A 20,582-nucleotide genomic window follows, 5' to 3' on the forward strand; every position below is an offset into this window, starting at 1 on the left:
ATTCTGGTTCGGTGAGGCCTCACCTGAAATATTGCGTCCTGTTTGGGGCACCACAATTCAAAAAGGATATTGACAAGCTGGAGAGTGTCCAGATTAGGGTGACAAAATGGTGAAGTGTCTGGAAACCATGCCTTATGAGAAGAGACTTAGGGAACTGAGTATGTTTAGCCTGGAGAAGAGAAGGTTAAGAGGTGAGATGATAGCCCTGTTTAAGTATGTGAAGGGGTGTCATATTGAGAATGGGGCAAGCTTGTTTTCTGCTTCTCCAGAGAATAGGACCTGAAACAATGGATTCAAACTAGAGGAAAGGAGATTCTACCTCAGCATTAGGTAGAACTTTGTGACAGTAAAAGCTGTTCAACCGTGGAATATGCTGCCTTAGTGTGTAGTGGAATCTCCTTCTTTAGAAGTCTTTAAACAGAGGCTGGATGGTCATCTGTCTGGGATACTTTGATTGTGCATGAGAGGTGGTTGCACTTGATGGCCCTTGAGGTTTCTTCCAACTCTGTGATTCTATGAAAACAGTCCTATGACAAGGGGGTTCTTAAGGGACAAGTTTACTTTAGTATTCAATATTCTGGAAAAATACAAGGAAATATACAGAGGAACCTATGATACCATGCTACAGACATTACTTTATTGGACTACAATAAAGTCCTCCAGTTAGCATGAACATTGGTCATGAGGGTTCTGGGAGATGTAGGTCAAAAAGCAGTGATATACACTCAAGTCAATTGGCTTGGACTCAAGCTGGGCTCAAGTCGCTTCAGTGACTCTAGTTGGACTCAACTCAGGAATAATTTACTTAACTCAGCTTGGCTTGTGACTTGTATATTTACTGGCAACATTCACTTTGAGCAATAGGCAAAACTCGCCTCCGGAGTGTGGGGCTCATTTCTTGGAGGGGATCAGTAAATGCATTAGACAATGGGCCTGAGGTGGAAAGATCTTTCTAAAGCTTTTGAATTCTCCTCTGATGTGTAGCAGGGACAGGCTGCCAAGCAGAACTCAACCCCTGCCTCAAACCCATTGCTTAACATGTTTGCTGTTCTCCTCTGAGAAATGTGTCTCACCATTTTTTTATTCTGTTAAAAGTTGTCTCCCAGACTTGAAACTCAACTTGAAACTTGACTTGAAAATATCTTGCAAGTACTTGAGACTCAACTTGAGACTTGAATGTAGAAACTTGAGATTTAGAGTAAAAGACTTGAATACATCACTGCCAAAAAGTAACTTTTCCAAGCTCTCCTTCCTTTGTTGTGTGCCTTCAGGTCATTTCTGACTTATGGTAACCCTATAGTGAACCTATCAGGGGATTTTCTTAGCAAGATTTGCCTTTGCCTTCCTCTTGAGGCTGAGAGGGTGTCTTGCTCAAGGTCACCCAGCCTTCCCCCTGCTTTTATATGGCATCTGAAGCGTGTTTTATGGTGTAAACCAAAGATAGATTTGCTTCACATGTTACAAGAGTTAATGCAAAATGGACATTAAAAATAGCAAAATAATGTATTCATTTTTTTTACAACAATATTTATTTTAGCTATATAGGTTGTAGGGTGGGGAGGTAGTTTTAGCAAATTTGCTTAACCACAGAATATTCATGCCTGTGTTTCATAATAGTGGCACTGTCTGTGACCAGGATTAAATTTATTAAATATGGATTTGGTGCACTGTGTCCTTCCTCCAGTTTTGAAACGGAGCCAGGAAACAAAATAATAATGTAGTCACAATTGTTCTCTGTAGTCAAAGGGAAAGAGCTCGTTTTTGTAAATGCATAAAATTGCTTCCCTTAAAAATAAAATAGTTAGAACTGCATGTACCCTATATTGTGCCTGTGGCAGTCTGGGCTGTTTGATAAGTACATATTGGTCAATGAGAGTAATTTATGATTCAACATGTATTTTCATAGCAGGCCCCTTTAAGAAGAAAGAGTTTGTTTAGAATTAGCCCATTAAAATAACAGAACAACTTATTGTAAAACTACCTGGCATTTCAATGGCAGGCATGTTACTTTGAGAGCTGGGGATATGGTAAAAGAGCATTGTACAGTCTTTGTGTATTCTTTTATTTCTCTTTTTGAATATGTTTGGGTGGGAGGTGGGGGTAGGATATGGGGTATGGGTGAGAGAGATGAACTTCCACAGTTGGCGCCTGATAGACAAATGAGAAATGTTCTTTTCTTTGAACAGATCTGGGGGATTTGGTAACTGAGGAGCCATCTCCTAAACATGAAGAAGTGACGGTAGAGTTCAATTATCTTTTCACGAATTGCTGAAATCAAATAAGGTTCCCATGCCACACCCTTTGCTTTGAACCATTTCAAAAAATAGCCAGTCCCAAGGAGATAATTGGTAGGTATGGCAGCCTATGGAGAAGGAAACAATTTTGTTTCTTTGGTTTCAGAGCTTTGATGAACGCAGCCAAACATTTTTTGACAAATGTATTTACTGTAGCACAAGGGCCTTTAAGAACTAATGGCTTTTATGGTTCAGCAGTACTCCTCCATTGTGTCTTATATTCATTATATTATGATGTAGACCTTATAGCAAGAATTTTCCATGTCTGAAAGCAAATGTGTTGGCTCTACCTGATGATTAATCTGTTAGATCTGTGGGGGGAAAAAAGCTGAAACAGAGTCACTTGGGCATCACATTTCATATGTCCCAGGACAGGGTTTGGCAGACTTCAGATTTATGGGATTGACTTCCTTCTTTTTACAATAATCCCACAAAATCTACAAACTGGAGCCAGGATGGGAATCATAATAACTTTTCTAGGCTTTGCTTATACTTAGATGAAGCATACAATGGCACTTCATGACTTCAAAGTCTTTCTTACCATTTCTGTTTGAGATTCTTTGTTGATTGGCATTGTGTGTGTGTATGTGCCTTTAAGTTACCTGTTGACTTCTGGCAACCCCATGAATTTCATAGGGTTTTCTTAGGCAAGGAATACTCAGAGGTGATTTTGTCAGTTTCTTCCTCTGAAATATAGCCGACAGCACCTGACATTTGTTGGTGGTCTCCCATCTAAGTACTAAAAGGGCCAACCTGGTTTAGCTTCTAAGATTATACAGGATGTTGCTACACTTGAATGTAAATACATCTGCACTGCAAATCATATATGGTTCCAAACTGAGCTGTGGATCTTTCTTTTACTGTTTGGTGTCTTGTTTTTAACTCAGCCCAGTTTATAAGCACATGTATGAGTTGGCTTAAGCAGGCCTTCTCAGTGGCTGCGTCCAATCTGGAACTCCTTTTCCAGAGGTTAGACTGCACCCAACCCAATTTCTTTTCAAAGACAAGTAAAGACATTTGTGTTCAGCAAGGTATTTGATGACTGACTGTATAAGGACTGTCCCACCAAAATATTCTTTCTTTCTTTCTTTCTTTGACTCAGTGTGCTGGATCTTGCTAAATATTGTGTGGTGTGTGTGTGTTTAAGGGTATACAGCAGCCTCCATATCCACAGGTTCTTTATCCATGGATTCAACTCTCCATAGTTTGAAAATATTTTTAAAAATGTAAATTCCAAAAAGCAAACCTTGATTTTGCCATTTTATATAAGGCACACCATTCTACTATGGCTTTATATATGTGTGTGTGTGTATTTGAAAGTCTGATTTTAATTTTTTAATTGTTTGATTGTTTTAATTTTTGTATCTTGAGATTTTCATCAATATGCTTTTAATTTCTTGTAAGTCACTTTGGGTCCCAAACTGGGGGAAAAGTAAGATAAATGTAAATATAACAACCACCAACAACAATGTTCAGGGTTTGGGCCAATGCATTTGCATCTATTTCTGGACATGGGAGTTTTTCATGGGCATGCTCCCAAATATTTAAAACACACTTGGAAATGAATTAATCCAAAAGGAGAATAGATGACTCTAATGTTCTATGGTTTTCATTGACTGGTTGATTTTGTTTTTCAAAGGGAATTACAGTTGTCCTACAAGCTTCTGGGAAAGTTACTTCTTTATCTGATGCCTCTGGTACACGAAGGGGCTCCTGTTACCTTAATCATTAACAGATCATGGAGCAGCCTGAGGAACTGTAATGCTCCATCAGGCTGGGCAAAGATACCTGTTCTCCTTTAACTTCTAAACCCCAGCCTTCAGCCACAGCCATCCCCTCCAGATATTACTTTTATGGTGCACTGGCAACAATAACAGAGCTTGGTGTTAATTTGTACCCTCTTCTCTTCTTCTCCACTAATGACACAGAATCAGTGTTGAGATGGAATGGCTGCAGCTCTTAGGGTTTGGAAGGTGTGTGAAGACAAGGATCTTTGTCTGATAGCTCACCCTATTCCATTCAGGATTGAAGTTGCAGGAGATTCATCCTTTAACCAACATGACAACCCTATCTGCAAGGACAGAGCTGGCCATAGCCAAATATATCTTTTATTATTTATTTATTTATAGTATTTATACCCCTCCCTTCAGCCCTAAAGGCTCTCAGAGCAACTTACAATTATTATTTTTAATTACATGGTTCCATGCCCTCAGGCTTACAATCTAAAAAGACACAACACAAAAGGAGAAGGGAATGGTGGTGGGGAGGGGATTAGAACCAGCAGTTCTCTCTCTCTGTGGCCTGGACCAAGGCAGATGGACTGGAGGGAGGGCTCTGCTTCTTAGCTCAGGCCATGCCCGATGGAGCTGGACCTGCATCCCTCCCTCCGTGGCCAGATGCCATCAGATGAACTGGAGGGAGGGCTCTGCTTCTTAGACAGATCTTCCTCTTTCCCTTGCCTGAAATAAATTTCAAAGTGGTTCAAATAGTGGCTGAGCCATTGGCAGTCAGAACACTAAACCTATTTTTTGTTGTTGAGGAAAGTTAGACAAGAACTTGCTGAGATAATGGGTGATCTTTCATACTGTGTGGATGATTTTACTTGACTTTTTAGGGAAAAAATACTGTGCACTGAAATAAAATAAAAGCATTAAGTGCTTTTGAAAAAAATGTATTGTGTTCTGAAATTCCCAGCATAATTTATTACAGTGCACAGCTTGGAATGTAATCTAATTCCCATTGTTTTGTAGTTTTACAGAGACCAGTTGATTCAGCCCATTGAAAATGAAGATGATACTGTGTTGGATTTAGGTAAGAACAGCACTAGTGCATGCCTTCCTTCTTCCTGAGACAGGCAGTGCATGCCATCACCTCAACACTATTGCACTTGCCATGGGCAGAGGCAGTCATCTAGACCACCTCTTCACCTTTGAAAAAGGACCCCCTCAAATCAGGCATTTGCACCTGGCATGTTTTGTGAAGAGACATGCTGATTAGTTTCTGCAACTGGCCTCTTTGCAGTTTCTACCCACCTCCTTTCTTTCTCTGAAGGAGTCCTCAAAGTGAGATGGATGGTGACTGTTCTGGAGCAGAATTCTTTTTTCTGCTTCACTCTATAGACATGCTGTTGAGAGCAAAGCAGTTTTTGGCAGCTGGTTGGAAAGCCTGCATATCCACCATTTGTCTCACTTTGAGAGAGTCCTCAGAGCAAAACGGGGTGGTGACTGCTCCAGAGAGGCTCATCCAGCTGTTCCTTTGCTGTCATTGTCACTAACATGTATAGGCCATCACTGGAAGTGGGAAGTTTAGAAATACTGGTGACTGCTGATGAACAAGTCCTGGGATTTTGATTCTTTTTAGTCCTGGTTCTTATCTACACCACTGATATCTACCCCTGTCTTGCTCTGAGGGGGCCCTCAGACAAAATAGAGAGCTATTAACAGCTCTGTGGACTTTGAGGCACTAATTTAAAGTAACCTTATTCCTTCTGGAGGGGCGAACCCAGAAAGTGGTGGTGGGGGGACTCCTGTTCGACTCCTCAGTTGTTCTTCAAGCTATTTAAAATATATATGAAACTGCTGGGATCCAGGGTCTGGGAATTCAGTGCCATCAGCTTTCTGATGACACTCAACTGTATCTTTCTTGTCTCACTAAATCCAAAGAAGCTGTTTTGGTTCTAGGTTAGTCCCTGTCATTAGTACTGGACTGGATGAGGCTGAACAAATTGAAGTTTAATCCAGACAAGACAGTGGTACCCATGGTCAGTCAGTCAAACACAGCTCAGGAAACAAGGATTCAGTCCCTGTTAAATGAGGTTACATTCCTTCTGAAGGTGCAGGTTCACAAGTTGGATATACTTCCAGACTCTGAAACCTGGATGTTCAGGTTTCATGGGTAGACTGGAGTGTATTTGCATAATTAAAACTAATGCTCCAACTGCACCTGTTCCTAGGAGCATGTTACTTAGCCATAGTAACATTTGTTCAAGAATACCAACTCTCCAAAGAGCTGCTAATTGGGTCTGTTTATCAGACCCGCACAACTCCCTTATTAAAACAGCAGCACTGACTGTCAGTCTACTTCTGAGCACAGTTTAAATGGCTGGTTATGACCTATGGGGGCAAGGCTATCTGAAAGATTGCATTTTCCCATATGAGCCTCCTTGAGCTTTAAGATTTTTAGGGGAGGGCACTTCTCCTTATCCCACCACCTTTAGAAGTATATTTGGGGGGACCGTGAGAGAGGGCCTTTTCTGTGGCTGCTCCCAGGCACTGGAACTCCCTTCCTTGGGAGACTAGAATGGTTCTTTTTTGCTGTCTTTCTGGCCACAGGTGAATGACCTTTTTTATTCTAGCAGATTTGGGGGATTTGATTGTTTTATAAGAAAGGGGCTTTTTAATGTGTTGTACTATTTTTTTCCTCTGTTTTAAAGTGAATATTTCAAATAGTTTTAATTTTATTGTTAGTTCAGTGCATACCTTTTTGCATGGACTTAACCATATGTTTTATTTGTAATCCTTCTACTTCATAAGCCACCTTGAATCCCAGTTTAGGGGAAATGATGGGATCTAAATAAAGGAATGGATAGATGTTATTAAACCATGCTGCAGTTTATTGTCAGTTAAACAGAGGACTGGAAATGGAAAGTTTGGCAATACCATTCAGAGACTTCCTACTCCTGTCTGACTCATACCATCTCTTTCTTTTCTTCCTTCTGCCATACAAGAGGACCAATAGCTTGTTTTCTACCAGGGTGTCATGGGTGTTTAAACACTCCCCTGTATTTCAACCTCATGCTACTGGGAAATGCGTGTGATTTATCTGACTGTATAGTCTGGAGAATATATATTCTTTCCCACTCAGGCAACATCAGACTGGAAGCGTTGGCACCATTTGGTCCTTCCATGATGGATAGATAGTGAAAATACCTTTCTGTAATTTAAACATTTTTATAATCACAAATTCCTTCTGTTCATTTTTCTCACAACAGTTTGCATAAGTCTGCATGACATTTCATGGACATTTTTGAAAATTTTCAGGCACCTTCACTTTCAGTTGTGTAAGATAGTTTTGTTTAAACCACTTCTCTGGGGAAAATTTTCTCTTACAAAAGAGTAATACATTAACCAACATTTCATTAATCACTCTTTACAAACATAGCCACTAGTTTTCATTTCCATGGTCTTTTATTTTCAGAATTACTAGATGTCAACTTCACTGAAACCATAGCATGCATGATAGATTACTCACTTTGTTTTTTAAAAGTTTGCTAGTTTAAATACTTTAATGTAAAGACTGTATAGAACTGAGTCTGCTTGACTTTCTACACATTCCCTTTCTGGAGTCAATACACATCAGAAATGGGAATGACAGCCTAATCCCAATTGTTAGTGCAAAATATTGATTTACCAAGATCTCATTATTTTATTATTTATTTACGGTATTTGTATGCACCTGTGAGCTGTCATTGGGGATGAACAGAGTAGAATGGTTATAAAATTTACCTTCCTGATCCTATTCCTGTTTTGACCAGAATATACGAGGAGACCATAAAATGAGCATTTGGATTTAGGCAATAAAAACCAATTGCCCACGTATAGAATGCCAGATACATGGTTCAATAGAATTACATGTGAAAAGATCTGTGGGATTACTGTTGATCATAGGCTGGATATGAGCAAGCAGTGTGATGCTACAGCAAATAAGATACCGTATTTTCTGGCGTATAAGACGACTGGGCGTATAAGATGACCCCCAACTTTTCCAGTTAAAATATAGAGTTTGGGATATACTCGCCGTATAAGACTACCCCTCTTCCAATGCATACCAAATAAAAAATTTTTAAAAATCAGATTTGATTTCAATAAGGTAATTTTAATTCAAATGCTTATGGCATGCAGGTACTTAGCAGGAAAACTTGTTGTATACAAAGCTTGCTTGGATTGGTCAGCTCTCCTTGCCTGTCCAGCCCTCCCTGTCTCCAAGACTATCAGAGCAGTAGTGTAAACACGGCTCTTTTTTCCATACCCTGGGCGTCCCAGATGCTTGCAGCTTGCTCCGCCTTTAACTTACACCTTTCTGGTGAGGCACTGCCTCACCTCATCATCGGGACTGCGTTAAGTCACTTCTTTCCACAAATCCTGGTGAATGGATTTTCTTCTACCGTACTTGTACATCACTGCTCTTGCTGCTTTCATACGGTCATGGCATATGGTGGGGATGTGGCCACGGCCGTTTTTGAGCTCCCCCCACCATATGCGGTAACCACAGATTCTCCAGTCCAGCTCGGAAGTTTTAGCACCAGCCCTATAAGATGATACCCGGCGTATAAGACGACCCCCGACTTTTGAGAAGATATTCCTGGGTTAAAAAGTAGTCTTATACGCCAGAAAATACAGTATTAATGGAAACATAAGGGCTGTACAGATTGGAAGAAAGGGCGGCCTCCCTTGGATGGAGGCTGCATCAGACAAACGCTGTGGCCTCCATGAGGCTTAAAAAGAACCCACTCCTGGCAGGTTCTTTTTCCGTCATGTGTGAGGTGCTATTAGTGCGCTTGCACTCAATGATGACATCCACACGGCACTCTGCTGTTTGGGCATGTGCGGTACGAAAGTCATCCTTGCGCACCATGTATGGATGGGTGCACACAACCATGGCACCCATGTGGCAATTGTAGGGCTGGACACATGTGGACGCCCAACCCTACAAAACGCTAAAAATAGGCCCCAGACCGGCACCAGATGGCAAAGTGCCAGTCTATACTGGGCCATAGTTTTCAAGTTGAGGGAAATAATAGTTCTACTACATTCTGTACTTTCAGGCCTCATCCGAGAAGTGCGTTCTGTTGTGGGTGTCTAATTTTAAGAAGGATATAGACAGGTTGGATCAGAAGGGCAACAAAGGGCAAGCTGAGCATGTTCAGCTTGCTGAAGTGAAGACTGAGAGGTGACATCACTGCATTCTTTAACTGCTTCAAGGGTTGTCACACAGAGGTGGTCACAATGGTTGTCTCTGCTGCCCCTGAGAGTAGGGTCAGGTCTAATGGTTTTAAAATAGGGTAGATTTTGATTAAATATTAGAAGGAACGTCTTGATAATAAGAGCAATTCAGCAGTGGAACCAATTGACTAGAAAGATGGTGAGGCCTCCTTCTCTGGACATCTTCAAAAAGAGATGATTTGATGGCCCATGATGCCCCTTCCAACTCTATGATTCTGTGAGACATGAGAATTTTTCACTGATGCTTTTGTGTTCCTACTAGATTAAATATAACTGTTGCATCCATAGTACAATATGCATGTGATGTAAATAGCATACCCTCCAACATTTCTCAGATGAAAACTGGGGCAAGCAACATCACAGTCTAATCAAGATCACAAAAGTTAATGAAGAGGAATACAAAAGCTAGGAAAGATCTGGCAGTTTGCTTTTGCCTCAGGCTACTGGCAAGATTACATCCTTCTTTTCCTCTCCTGCTGAATTAATTGAATGCAAACAACCTGCATTTTGAACTCAGTTTGCAACAACTAAATTAAGCTAGGACAAAAGTGGAAAGTAGGAGGGGGAGAAAGAAATTCGGATATTTTAAAAGCAGCTGAAAAAATGGGACAAGGATTAATTGGGACTGTGTCTGCAAAATTGAGACAGTTGAAGGCATGGACGAAGTACAGGCTGCAGGTCTTATGCTGCCTCCACGTCCCTCTGAACCCCTGCGGCTGACCCTCAATTTCCCCCATGGTAATTTTCATCGCCCCATAAGTCTGGGGGAGAGGCAGAACAAAAATATAATTTTTCCCACTTTGTCCTAAGACCCTCCTTTGAAAGAAACTGGACATTTAGTACAATTCAGATTAAGTGAAAATGCTACACCAACGGTAGGCAACTCCAAGGTTTTTTTTTTTTAAAAGATGGCTTAAGACAAAAACAGCCCTGAAGGAAATTTTTATAAGGTAGCTAATTGTACCCCTACAAGTTGAGGGACTTTGGAGTTTGGGAATGAGACTGAAGTGTGTATTGAGATAGAGGAGCTGGAGGATCTACACCTTCCTAGTCTTCCAAGGTCTGAGGAGAGCAATATGACCTCTGGAATCGGAAGCAGCTAGCCATGACTTCTTGTACATGTTTCCCATGTTTGAAATGAATCCTATGTTTGGATGAAACCATGGGGAATGTCTCTGGGCCTTATTCTAATATGAGAGATCTTACAGAACTAGTAGGCATGGAATGGGGAGTTGTTTGCAAGGAAAGGCAAGAAATGGTATAAAAGAAAGAGTACAGAAGCAAACCATATTTTCAAATTTAGTGGAGCTGTGGCAAAGAGAGACAGGTGTTGTTTGGTCTAATTGTAAGGGGAAATATACAGATCTTTTAGAATGAGTTGTCCTTAACAAAAGCTGGATGCCACAGTATTATCAAATGGAATATACCTAAGCTGTTTTTTTAAAATATTAGATCAGCTTTCTTTCTCTTGAGGCATTATTATACAAATGGGCACAACATCTGGTGTGGAAATGGAAAGATAGTAATATGGTGAAAGAAGTGAGAAAAGTTAGAAATAATGGACTCAGTGAAGCAATCACAGACAAAACTGTAAAAAATAAAAATATAAAAATTAAAGAAAGACTCAGAGAAGGACAGAGACTGGATGGCCATCTGTCAGGAGTGCTTTGATTGTGTATTCTTGCATGGCAAGGGATTGGACTGGATAGCCCTTGTGTTCTCTTCTACCTCTATGAGTGTGTGTGTGTGTGTGTGTCATAATATAACAAATGAAAAATGGTTGTAAATTGTGCAGCTGAGAAAAGAAACATCTTATCTTCTGTACCATGACCCCTCTACATGTAACATCTTTTGATTAGGACCTCTGTTAAAAATAAAGGCACCATCTCAATATTTCTTCCCTAGATTAACAGTCCATTATTGCTGTTTTCTGTTCTATCCACAGCAAGACTCTTCTGAAAGGATTAATTCATTATAGAAGAGTGCTAATTGAAATAAAAGACACCTCTTCACACATTCTTTTTTTAAAAAATTATTTCCTCCTTTCAGGATAAGGGGCACCTTTTAAAATAACATTGAATATGCCCAGCTGAACAGAACATCTTACAAGACAGATTTTTGTAGAACCATAAAGTTGGAAGAGACCACAAGGGCCATCAGGTTGAATCCACTGCCTTGCAGGAACGCTTGTGTACTCCTGACAGATGGCCATCAACCTCTGCTTATAAACCTCCAAAGGGGTGACTCCACCATCCTATTATTCAATACCCACTATTGAACATAAGAGAGTTCTTCCTGCAATTTAGGTGGAATTTATTTTCTTACAATTTGAATCCATTTTGGTTCATGTCCTAAATCTCAACAAGCTTGTTCCATCTTGTATATGATATTCTTTCTATGACCAGATCCCTAAGCAATTCTTTATAGGGCTTTGTCCCCAGACATTTGATCATCTTAGTCGCCCTCCTGTGGGCATGTTTCATCTTGTCAATATCCTTCTTGAACTGCAGTACCCAGAACTGGACAGTTTTCAAGATGCGGCCTGATTGAAGCAGAATACAATAGTACTATTATTTACCTTGATCTGGATACTATAGTCTTGTTGATGCTGCCTGGAAATGTGTTAATTTTTTTTGGTCTTCATCATAGTCTTGACTCATGTTTACCTTGAACTTTATTAAAAACCTACATCTTTGTCACATGTACCTTTGTCAAGCCACGTGTCATCCATGATTTTCTATGTTCCCCAATTCTTATAGCAAGCTAGAATATTCTTGTGCTCTTTTCCCCTTGCCCATATTTTTATATGAAGATATTTGAATAAGGGTGAGTTTTTAATTAGGACCCACTTGTTATGCAGAATGGATGGTACATTTCAAAAATGGTAGAATTGATTGCACCCATTTAGACTGTAAGTAGAGAGGCATATTTTTGAATGCTCCATTGCACTGAAAAACTTCTTCCAAGAAAGCTAAGGTAGAAATGAATGGGCTACTTTTGGGGCTGGTGGATTCTGAAAGCTATAGTTCCACAACTAACTTTCTCAAGTTTTGGGTAGAGTAGTTTCTTGCTTTTTTGTTGTGACTGTCTAAAATACTATTTTATCTCTAGTTAAATGTACTTGTACACATATGAAAGTGCTGCAACTGGGTATTTCATAGTACAGGATACTTTTTTTTTTTAGTTCCTATTTTGAGAGCTGTCCTAAAGGTCAAGATTTGTGCACAAAGAACAATTTACAAAGTTTCAAATGTTTATTTTTAAACACAGAAATGTTTATTTTCCATTTTAAAAGCCCTTAAAATATTTGAGCATATAATGATGCCTAGAAAACAAATCCAGGGTTAGCTGTGTTGGCTGTACAGCAAAATAAAATTACAACCAGAATCCACAAAATAGCAATACCTTTATGGGACCAACTAAAATGCACAAAATACATCATACAAGCTTTTGAACCTCCACTGGCTTCTTTATCTGACAAAGATGTTAAAAATCATACAGGAAAAGAAAAAAAAAAGATGATTTTAGAATCACAGGCCTATATTTTGTTAACAAGTTGTTTATGTTGTTGTCAGTTACAATGGTCTGGGGGATATCCATATAGGCAGAGGCCATTCCTCTCTGGCCAAGTGAGCTCTGTGAGAAAAATCTGGGCAGTAAAATTTGAACTGGATTAGTAACAGAAAAAGAAACTTCCGTTTAGATCCAAACTGTTTCTAATGTTCAGAATATCTATTTGCTATGCAGAGGGGTGGGTGGTGGGGAGTAGAGAAAATGTAAAAAGAGAAGGTTAAGAAACTGCCCAATTTTAAATAATAGGATTCTGGTACAGACAATAGCATTGGCCAAGTGTCCTGGCAGCTGATGTTTTCATTTTTGCTAAGCTCCCTGGTTTATATTACTGAAAAGGTGAGAGATTTCTCCATCCACAGCTTGGAATCTAGAAGATAAAAAAACACTGGGGCCAAATTTTTGGCATGCTTTTTGGTGTGACCAGGGTAGCAGCAGAAGATTTAAAGCAATCTGATTTATTAAAAAGGTTTTTTTCTCAGTAATTCCAATTTAATCACTTGTCATCTTGAGCTATTTAACAGAAAGATCTCTTCCACTGTGTGAATCAATGGGTTTGCAGTCAAGTCTTTGTAAATAATGGTTTTGGTATCCTTTTTTCTTAAATTTATTTTCTTACCACGATTCCAAAGGTCTTAAATTTTGTTTTTCTTGCCAAAGAATAACTAAATCTGTCTTAAGATTCATTGTATTACCCCAGCCTTCTGTGTTAGCCTTAGATGAGCAGAATGAGGATTACTTCTAGTTTGGATTAAAAATGTTTTAGACAGTTTTTCCATGATCCAGATGGGGCATACTGGCATTGCAGAAAGGGCATCATTGAGACAGAACTGTAGGAAATGGTCAGAAACAGACAATTTACATGGTGTCCTTTAGGACAGGGATAACCCTCATCCGCATATGGGCCCAAAAGCTATGTTTGTGTTCCTTAGGTTTTGGCTGCCACTGCTAGCAAAAAAGCATTGCCGTGTCTCTGGCTGCCTTGTTTAAAAGTTGAATTATACTCCCAGAAGCCTACCAGAAGTGTGATCCTTTGTATAAACATGGTTAATGGGGAGCATGTCTCTTGTTTTAAAGGGAAAAGTTGGCTTTTGCTTTTGCTGCCACCAGAGCAACAAATAACACTGCAGCGGTGGTGTGAATCCAGCAGGAGTGATGTAAAAACCTCCAGTGCAGTTCTGGGCTCCATTGTACTCCCCTGAACTCCTGGAAGTTGTCCTCCCTTGCTTTAGTGTGTAATGCAGACCCAGCAGAACAAAAGTATCCTTGATGTGTGTGCCTTATCTCTCTAACAATGGGATTGTAATTAGTGAGTAGCAGAGCAGAACAAACTTGCCAAACACAGGGCCCTACTATATAGCTGTGCCAACAAAACCCTTTCTGTTCATACCCATTATATCTACCCACTTTTGAAGGATTTCAGTGCTAGATAATATAACATGAATGGTTGATATACCTATCTCATACATGTGTTAACAAATATGTTGCTCTACGTTGGTGCTATTTAGATTGCATCTTCTTGCTGTTTGTTAGCAAGCAAAAACGATTTTATTCAAGCAAGCTTTTAATATATAATCATGGCATGGCTTTTATATGGGGTGTTTGTTATATGGTATGAGTATTGTAGTTTTTAATGTATTTATTTTATATTGTTTTTATTTAATGTTTTCAGTTGTTTTTATTGTAATGTGTTTTTTAAGTGTTTTTATTTGTGAGCCACCTTGGGTTCTTTTCTGGGATAAAGGCAGCATAAAAATGCAATAAATAAATAAATAAATAAATAAATAAATAAATAAATAAATTTCCTTCAAGTATGATAATTGCATGCTGTTTTCAGAGTTCTTATTAACTGAATCATTTCCAGACGCTGTTTCTTCTATACTATAAGGAAAGCAATTGAAAAGGTTGTGATGATTATACAGCAACATTTGGAATTCCAGCATTAGCTTGGGAAAATCTGCAGCAGGACAATCAGTGATCATTAGCTATTAATTCTGTTTATGGTAAACAATCCACCAATACTCAATAAAGTAAACTGTGGTGTGTGCTGAAATGTCTTAAGCTGTCAGTTGTGGTCTGATTCGTACCTGAACGATAAAAGGGTCTATCCCTGCTGATAAATGGTTGGGTGCCATCCCCTGAGGTATTAAAGGCTATGTGTAGTCTAGCCCTCCAAATGTTTTGAATGGTAATTCCTGTCAGCCTGAGCCAGCATAGCCAATATCTATAAGCAAAAATCTGAAGCACACTAGCTTGGAGAAAGTGATCTGTAGACCATGTTATTCAGAGTATGAATGTAGTTCCACAGGAATTCTGATTCAACATGGGGTTCCAGGGAACTGCTAATGTTCAAGAAAGCATAACTTGTTCCTTTAAACTCAGACGTTTCACCTCTGCATTCAAGAAATATCTGAACAATATAGCTAGCTGGATATGTGATTCTAGTAGTAATAGTAATCAATGCATAATAGATGGAACTACTGGGTGACTTTCAGCTTCACGGAAGGGCAATGGCACCCCCTTCCCCTTTAACACATCTTGCCAAGAAAACCCTATGATAGGTTCACATTAGGGTTGCTATAAGTTGGAAATGACTTGAAGGCACACAACAACATCCTGCCACCAGATGGTGATAGGCAAATCTTGTTGTTTCTGTTGCAGGCTTCCCTGGCCTGTCAGATAACAAGAAAAAGTAACATTTCCAAGTTCAGATATTGACTCCCATGAAGGAGGCTATGGGAGCTGTTCTAATAAGCACCTGTGCCCCACATATTAACCACTGTACCACATTCAATCCATCCTTGGCTGCATCTACACTGCAGAATTAATGCAGTTTGACACCACTTTAGCTGCCATGGCTCAATACCATGGAATTCTGGGATTTGTAGTTTTTGGAGATATTTAGCCTTCTCTTGTCAGAGAGCCCTGGTGCCACAACAAACTACAAATCCCAGAATTCCATAGAATGGAACCATGACAATTAAAGCAGTGTTAAACTGTGTTCATTCTGCAGTGTGGCAGCAGTCCTTGTGTCCAGGTAACAACTGTAATCATTGGAAAAGGGGAGCTGTTCTCCTCTAGTGGGAAATAAGAAAACATTTTTAACAAGGCTACATCAGATTAGGAATGACAGGCCTGACCTAGAGAGTTGAGTCCTTTATGTAAGTATCTCTTTAAAGCATACTGAGAATATGATGTAATCTCTGTTGAATATGCCAAAGCTTCTTTACATGATGGGTAGTTAAATGTGGCATGATTAATACTAAATTAGTTACATAGAAACAGAGTTTGACCAGTCAGTGGGATAGATGTCACAAATGTTTTTTCTGAATCACTATCCACTAGTCGTCACATGTCATGGATTTTATGGCACTATGAACTTCTTTCTTCAGATTTATTAATTCTTTAATGGACCTTGGAAATTTTACTTTATTTGCATTACAACATACTGAATTCCTGGAATTGGGTGATTCTTGGCATTGTGGTCCAAAAAACAGCTTTTACAAGCTCTTTACTTTACTTTGTTATATATCCTGCCCAGGGCTGTCTCTAGGTATTTTGCCACCCTAGGCGAGAAATATTTTGGCACCCCTGTCGCCCCTCATAATTATTTTCACCCCTTGATCGCCGCTGTTTCGTTTGTTAAAGCTAAACATGACATAAAACTTAGGTTACAATCTTTCGTCATAGTATTGAGAATTACTGAAAAAGCCAATTAGATTTTTACAGGTTAAAGACTTTTTTTTATTGCTGTGATATTTGGAATGGAGACTAATGCACACATATTCCTTTTGCACGCTGGAAGTATTATTCATTCTAATGATGTGGAAAAATCTGGATCCCATCCCATGAATTTGTGGGGTAGTAGTGGTCCATCTATGACCCCTAGAAACTAAAAATCTTCACCCAAAGGGCAGAAAATGGTGTCATAAGAAAGAGAAGAAAACCAGTAGGGTCACCAGGTGAGAGGACCAAGGCTGCTGCCACACTGCAGAATTAATGCAGTTTGACACCACTTTAGCTGCCCTTGGCTCCCACGGTGATCGGCTGTCCTAATCGCAAAGGAGGACAAGGCACCACAAAATGTAGGGCTTTCAAGTAAAATGGAGGACATGACCAAGTAAAAGCTGAAACCCCTCATATAAATATAAATTCGTGCTTCTTAGTGATGCTCAAAAGGGGAGGACATTTTTGGAATTCCTCCTGGACAGAAGACTGAAATGTAAGGTATACCCCAGAAAAAGAGGACATCTGGCCATCCTGCAGGTTCCATGCTATGGAGCCCTGGCATTTGTAGTTTGTTGTGCCTCCACTGCTCTCTGACTGAGAAAGCAAAATCTCCTCCAAAAATCCAAATCCCAGGATTCCATAGCATGGAGCCAGGGCAGTTAAAGCGGTGTCAAATTGCATTATTTTTGCAGTGTAGATGCAGCCTATGAAACAAAGATGGGAATGGCTCCAGGGCAAGAAAGAAAAGACACATAGTAGGCACACCATTTACAGCACTTTAGAAATAAACTATAATAATAATAATAACAATAACAGCAACAACACCAAGAGTGGGCAAACCACACTCTCTCAGCCTCAGAGGAAGGCCATGGCAAAGCTTCTCTGAACTCATATTGCCAAGAAAACCCCATGATAGATTTGCCTCAGGGCAGGGCAGACCTCCTCCTCTTCCAGGACATGTCCTCCATTCCAACCTCCTGTCCAGGAGGTATTCTAAAACACCCTGCATTTTGAGCATGACTAAGAAGCATGCATTAACATTTCTAGGAGTGTTCTGAGCTTTTCTTGAGTCCTGTCCTCCCTTTTTCTTTAATGTCTTACATTTTGTGGTGCTTTCCTTTGCGGTGAAGACATCTGGACACCTTGGGAAGAAGACCAAGCTTTTAAAGCAGATTATTGGAGCCAGTGTAGACTAGTTGTTTGAGCGTTGGACTCTGGGTTCAAATCCCAGCTAGGCCATGGAAACCCACTGGTTGGGGGCATCACACTCTCTCAGCCTCAGAGGAAGGCCATGGCAAGCCTCCTCTGAACAAACCTTGCCAGGGAAACCCCATGAGAGGGTGACCAGGAAGCAGAAAGGACTTGAGGAGACACAACTATAAACAACAACCAGGGGGTCTAGGAATCAGAGAAAAGGGTGAGTGAGTGGGAAGGGAGGCAAAAGTGGGTGGATAGTGAAGGTATAGGGGGAAATCTGGGAAGGAAGAAGGAGCTATGAGGAGAAGGGGAAATGGGGCCATGGAAATCCACTGGGTGACTTTGGGGGAGTCACACTCTCTCAGCCTCAGGGGAAGGCCATGGCAAGCCTTTCCTGAACAAGTCTCTCTCTTGGCAAGAAAGAGAAGGAGAGAGGAAGGAAGAAGAAGGGAGGCAGGGAAGGGGGAAAGAAAGAAGATAAAGGGAAGGAAAGGGGAAGGTAGGAAAGAAGGAAGGAAGGAAGAGTGAGGGAGGAAGGAAGGAGTGAGTGAGTGAAGGACAGGAGGAAAGAAAGAGGGAGGGACCCCACAACAAACTCCAACTCCCAGATTTCCATAGTCTTGAGCCAGAAAGAGTTAAAGAGGTGCCAAACCAGGTTAATTCTCCAGCCCAGGATGCAGCCCAGGAGTTGCAGAGCACAGCAAACTTCTTCCCCCCTTCCCTTTTACAAACAGAGCCTGATAAAAATGCCAGAGTCGGGGCCTGCCAGCAGCACCACAGCAAACAGCTCTCTCTCCCTGCTCCTCATTCACAGGCTCTAGGCTGCTGGCTGCTCCGCTCGCCTAGGCTTGCCATATCCTGCCTGTGGGCGGGACTTTCCCGGTTTTGGCCAGGTCTGCACGGTCCCGCCCCGGGTTGGCCCCGCCCCTGGGATTTCCCCCGCCCCCGGGCTTTGTTGCAAAGTGTGCAACAGCGGTGGCGGGGGAAAGAGAGAGAGGCCTCTGTAGGCCTCTCTCCTTTGGCGGGGGCTTCCCTCCCCTCTTTGGCTCCGCTGGAGCCGAGGGAGGGAAAGAAGCCTCGCCTGCCGAGGCCAGACTTCTTTCCCCGCCTGAGCTCTGCCGGCAAAAATGGAGCCCAGGCGGGGAAAAGAAAGCCTCCCTGAGGGGAAGATTCCTTCTCCGCCTGGGCTCCGTCCTTGGTGAGAACGGAGCCCAAGCGGAGAAGGAATCCTTCCCTCAGAGAGGATTCTTTTCCCCCTGGGCTCCGTTGGCAAAAACGGAGCCCAGGGGGGAAAGAAAGCCTCCCTGGGGGCGGATTCCTTCTCCGCCTGGGCTGCTTCCAACGGAGCCCAGGCGGAGAAGGAATCCTCCCCTCAGCGAGGCTCTTTTTCAAATGTAGGACAAAAAAGAAAAAAAAAAAAAAAAAAAAAAAAAAAAAAAAAAAAAAGGTCCTACATTTGAAAATTTTGTCCTACATTTGTCCCGGTTTGGAGGTCCGGACTAATGGCAACCCTACTCTCGCCTCATCTTCTGAACTCTGGCCTCTCTCTCTCTCTCTCTGGCCTTCTGGCTCCCTTGCCGCCCCCTGCAGGTTGTGCCCCTAGGCAGTGGCCTACCTGGCCTATATGGACGGGCCGGCCCTGATCCTGCCTTTACACTGTGCCCACCTAGGTGTAGTACAGTACCATAAGCATGGGCGCGTTGCATTTGTATTTGCTATATTATAAGCAAGATGCCAGAGGAATCAAGGTACCTTGTGTAAGAAATACCTGTTGAAAGGTTGACTTTGCATATGTAGTGATTCCAACAGAACCAGGTTGGGGCTTCCAGATGCTTTGACTGATAATTTCCACAATTCTTGTGAAGCTCATTGGGACTTCTGGGAGTTGAAATCCAAAACATTTAGAGGGCCAAATGTTCTCCACCCATTATAAAGGAATGTATCTATATGTTTATTGTAAACTGACCTTTATCTGAAATGGAAAAAAAACTCGCCACATTTTGTGAACCCCATTACTTCCTGCAAAGTGAGACTAGTTCCATTTTTTGGTCACAGGGGGAGACTATTCATTGTTATTTAGGGTTCACTGTTCACTGTTAAATATTCACTGTTATTTAGGGTTGTCTGACATTCAGGAAATCCAGCGGGAAGGAATTTAACAAAGTGGCAAGAATTTTGCCCAGTATTAGCACAGCCCAAATTGTTTCAAGTAACTATTTTGTGCAGAATAGTACCTATGGGTTCTTGTGTGATGGTCTTTTCATGTGCAAAGCCCTCCTATTCTTTGGCAGAAATGTTGTTTCCTGATGGCCATTATTTTTTTTGCGCAAGATCACTGTCTTCTGCCCCAAAAACAGGAATCATGTACAAAAAAAAATCTTGCACAAAAAATCCACACCACTTTTTTGGTGCAGAAAGAGGTGTATTTTTTTTGCACAAGTTTGTTGGTGGATATTGTAGTCCACAGTTTTCCCAGCCTGGCTATGGATGTTAATTTATAAAATAATTACCATTTCTGTTATAACTAGACTTTAGCTCAAATTAGTAACACTGTATCTGTTAATACCTGCTAGTCAAGCCAGTGCATATTTAAATGATTAATAATGGATTTGTGGTTGAGTTTATACTGCAGGAGCATTGTTAGAAAGATCAAAGACACAGCCATTCATGTTAAACAAATAATTCTTGTTTACCTGAAACCTTACTTGCTGAAAATACATGAAACTTATGTGGGCAAATAGCTGATAACAGTGCCTGTCCTTTTCCCAGTGTATTGAAAAACAATGTTTTA

At 40.9% G+C, this 20,582-nt stretch overlaps 1 protein-coding gene across 1 annotated transcript in view; it reads left to right on the plus strand.

Moving 5' to 3' along the window:
* The window catches only part of ARHGEF28 (Rho guanine nucleotide exchange factor 28), a 207,083-nt gene that overhangs the window by 86,496 nt on the left and 100,005 nt on the right, over positions 1-20,582 (plus strand). The window contains exons 8-9 of the mRNA XM_089494184.1: positions 2,187-2,239; positions 5,045-5,105. Coding sequence (XP_089350310.1) covers positions 2,187-2,239; positions 5,045-5,105 — 114 coding nt within the window. The remainder of the gene's footprint in view (positions 1-2,186; positions 2,240-5,044; positions 5,106-20,582) is intronic.

This window comes from Sceloporus occidentalis, unplaced genomic scaffold (assembly GCF_023333645.1).
Source record: "Sceloporus occidentalis isolate IW3139 unplaced genomic scaffold, rSceOcc1.0.p SCAF_1, whole genome shotgun sequence".
NCBI lineage: Eukaryota > Metazoa > Chordata > Lepidosauria > Squamata > Phrynosomatidae > Sceloporus > Sceloporus occidentalis.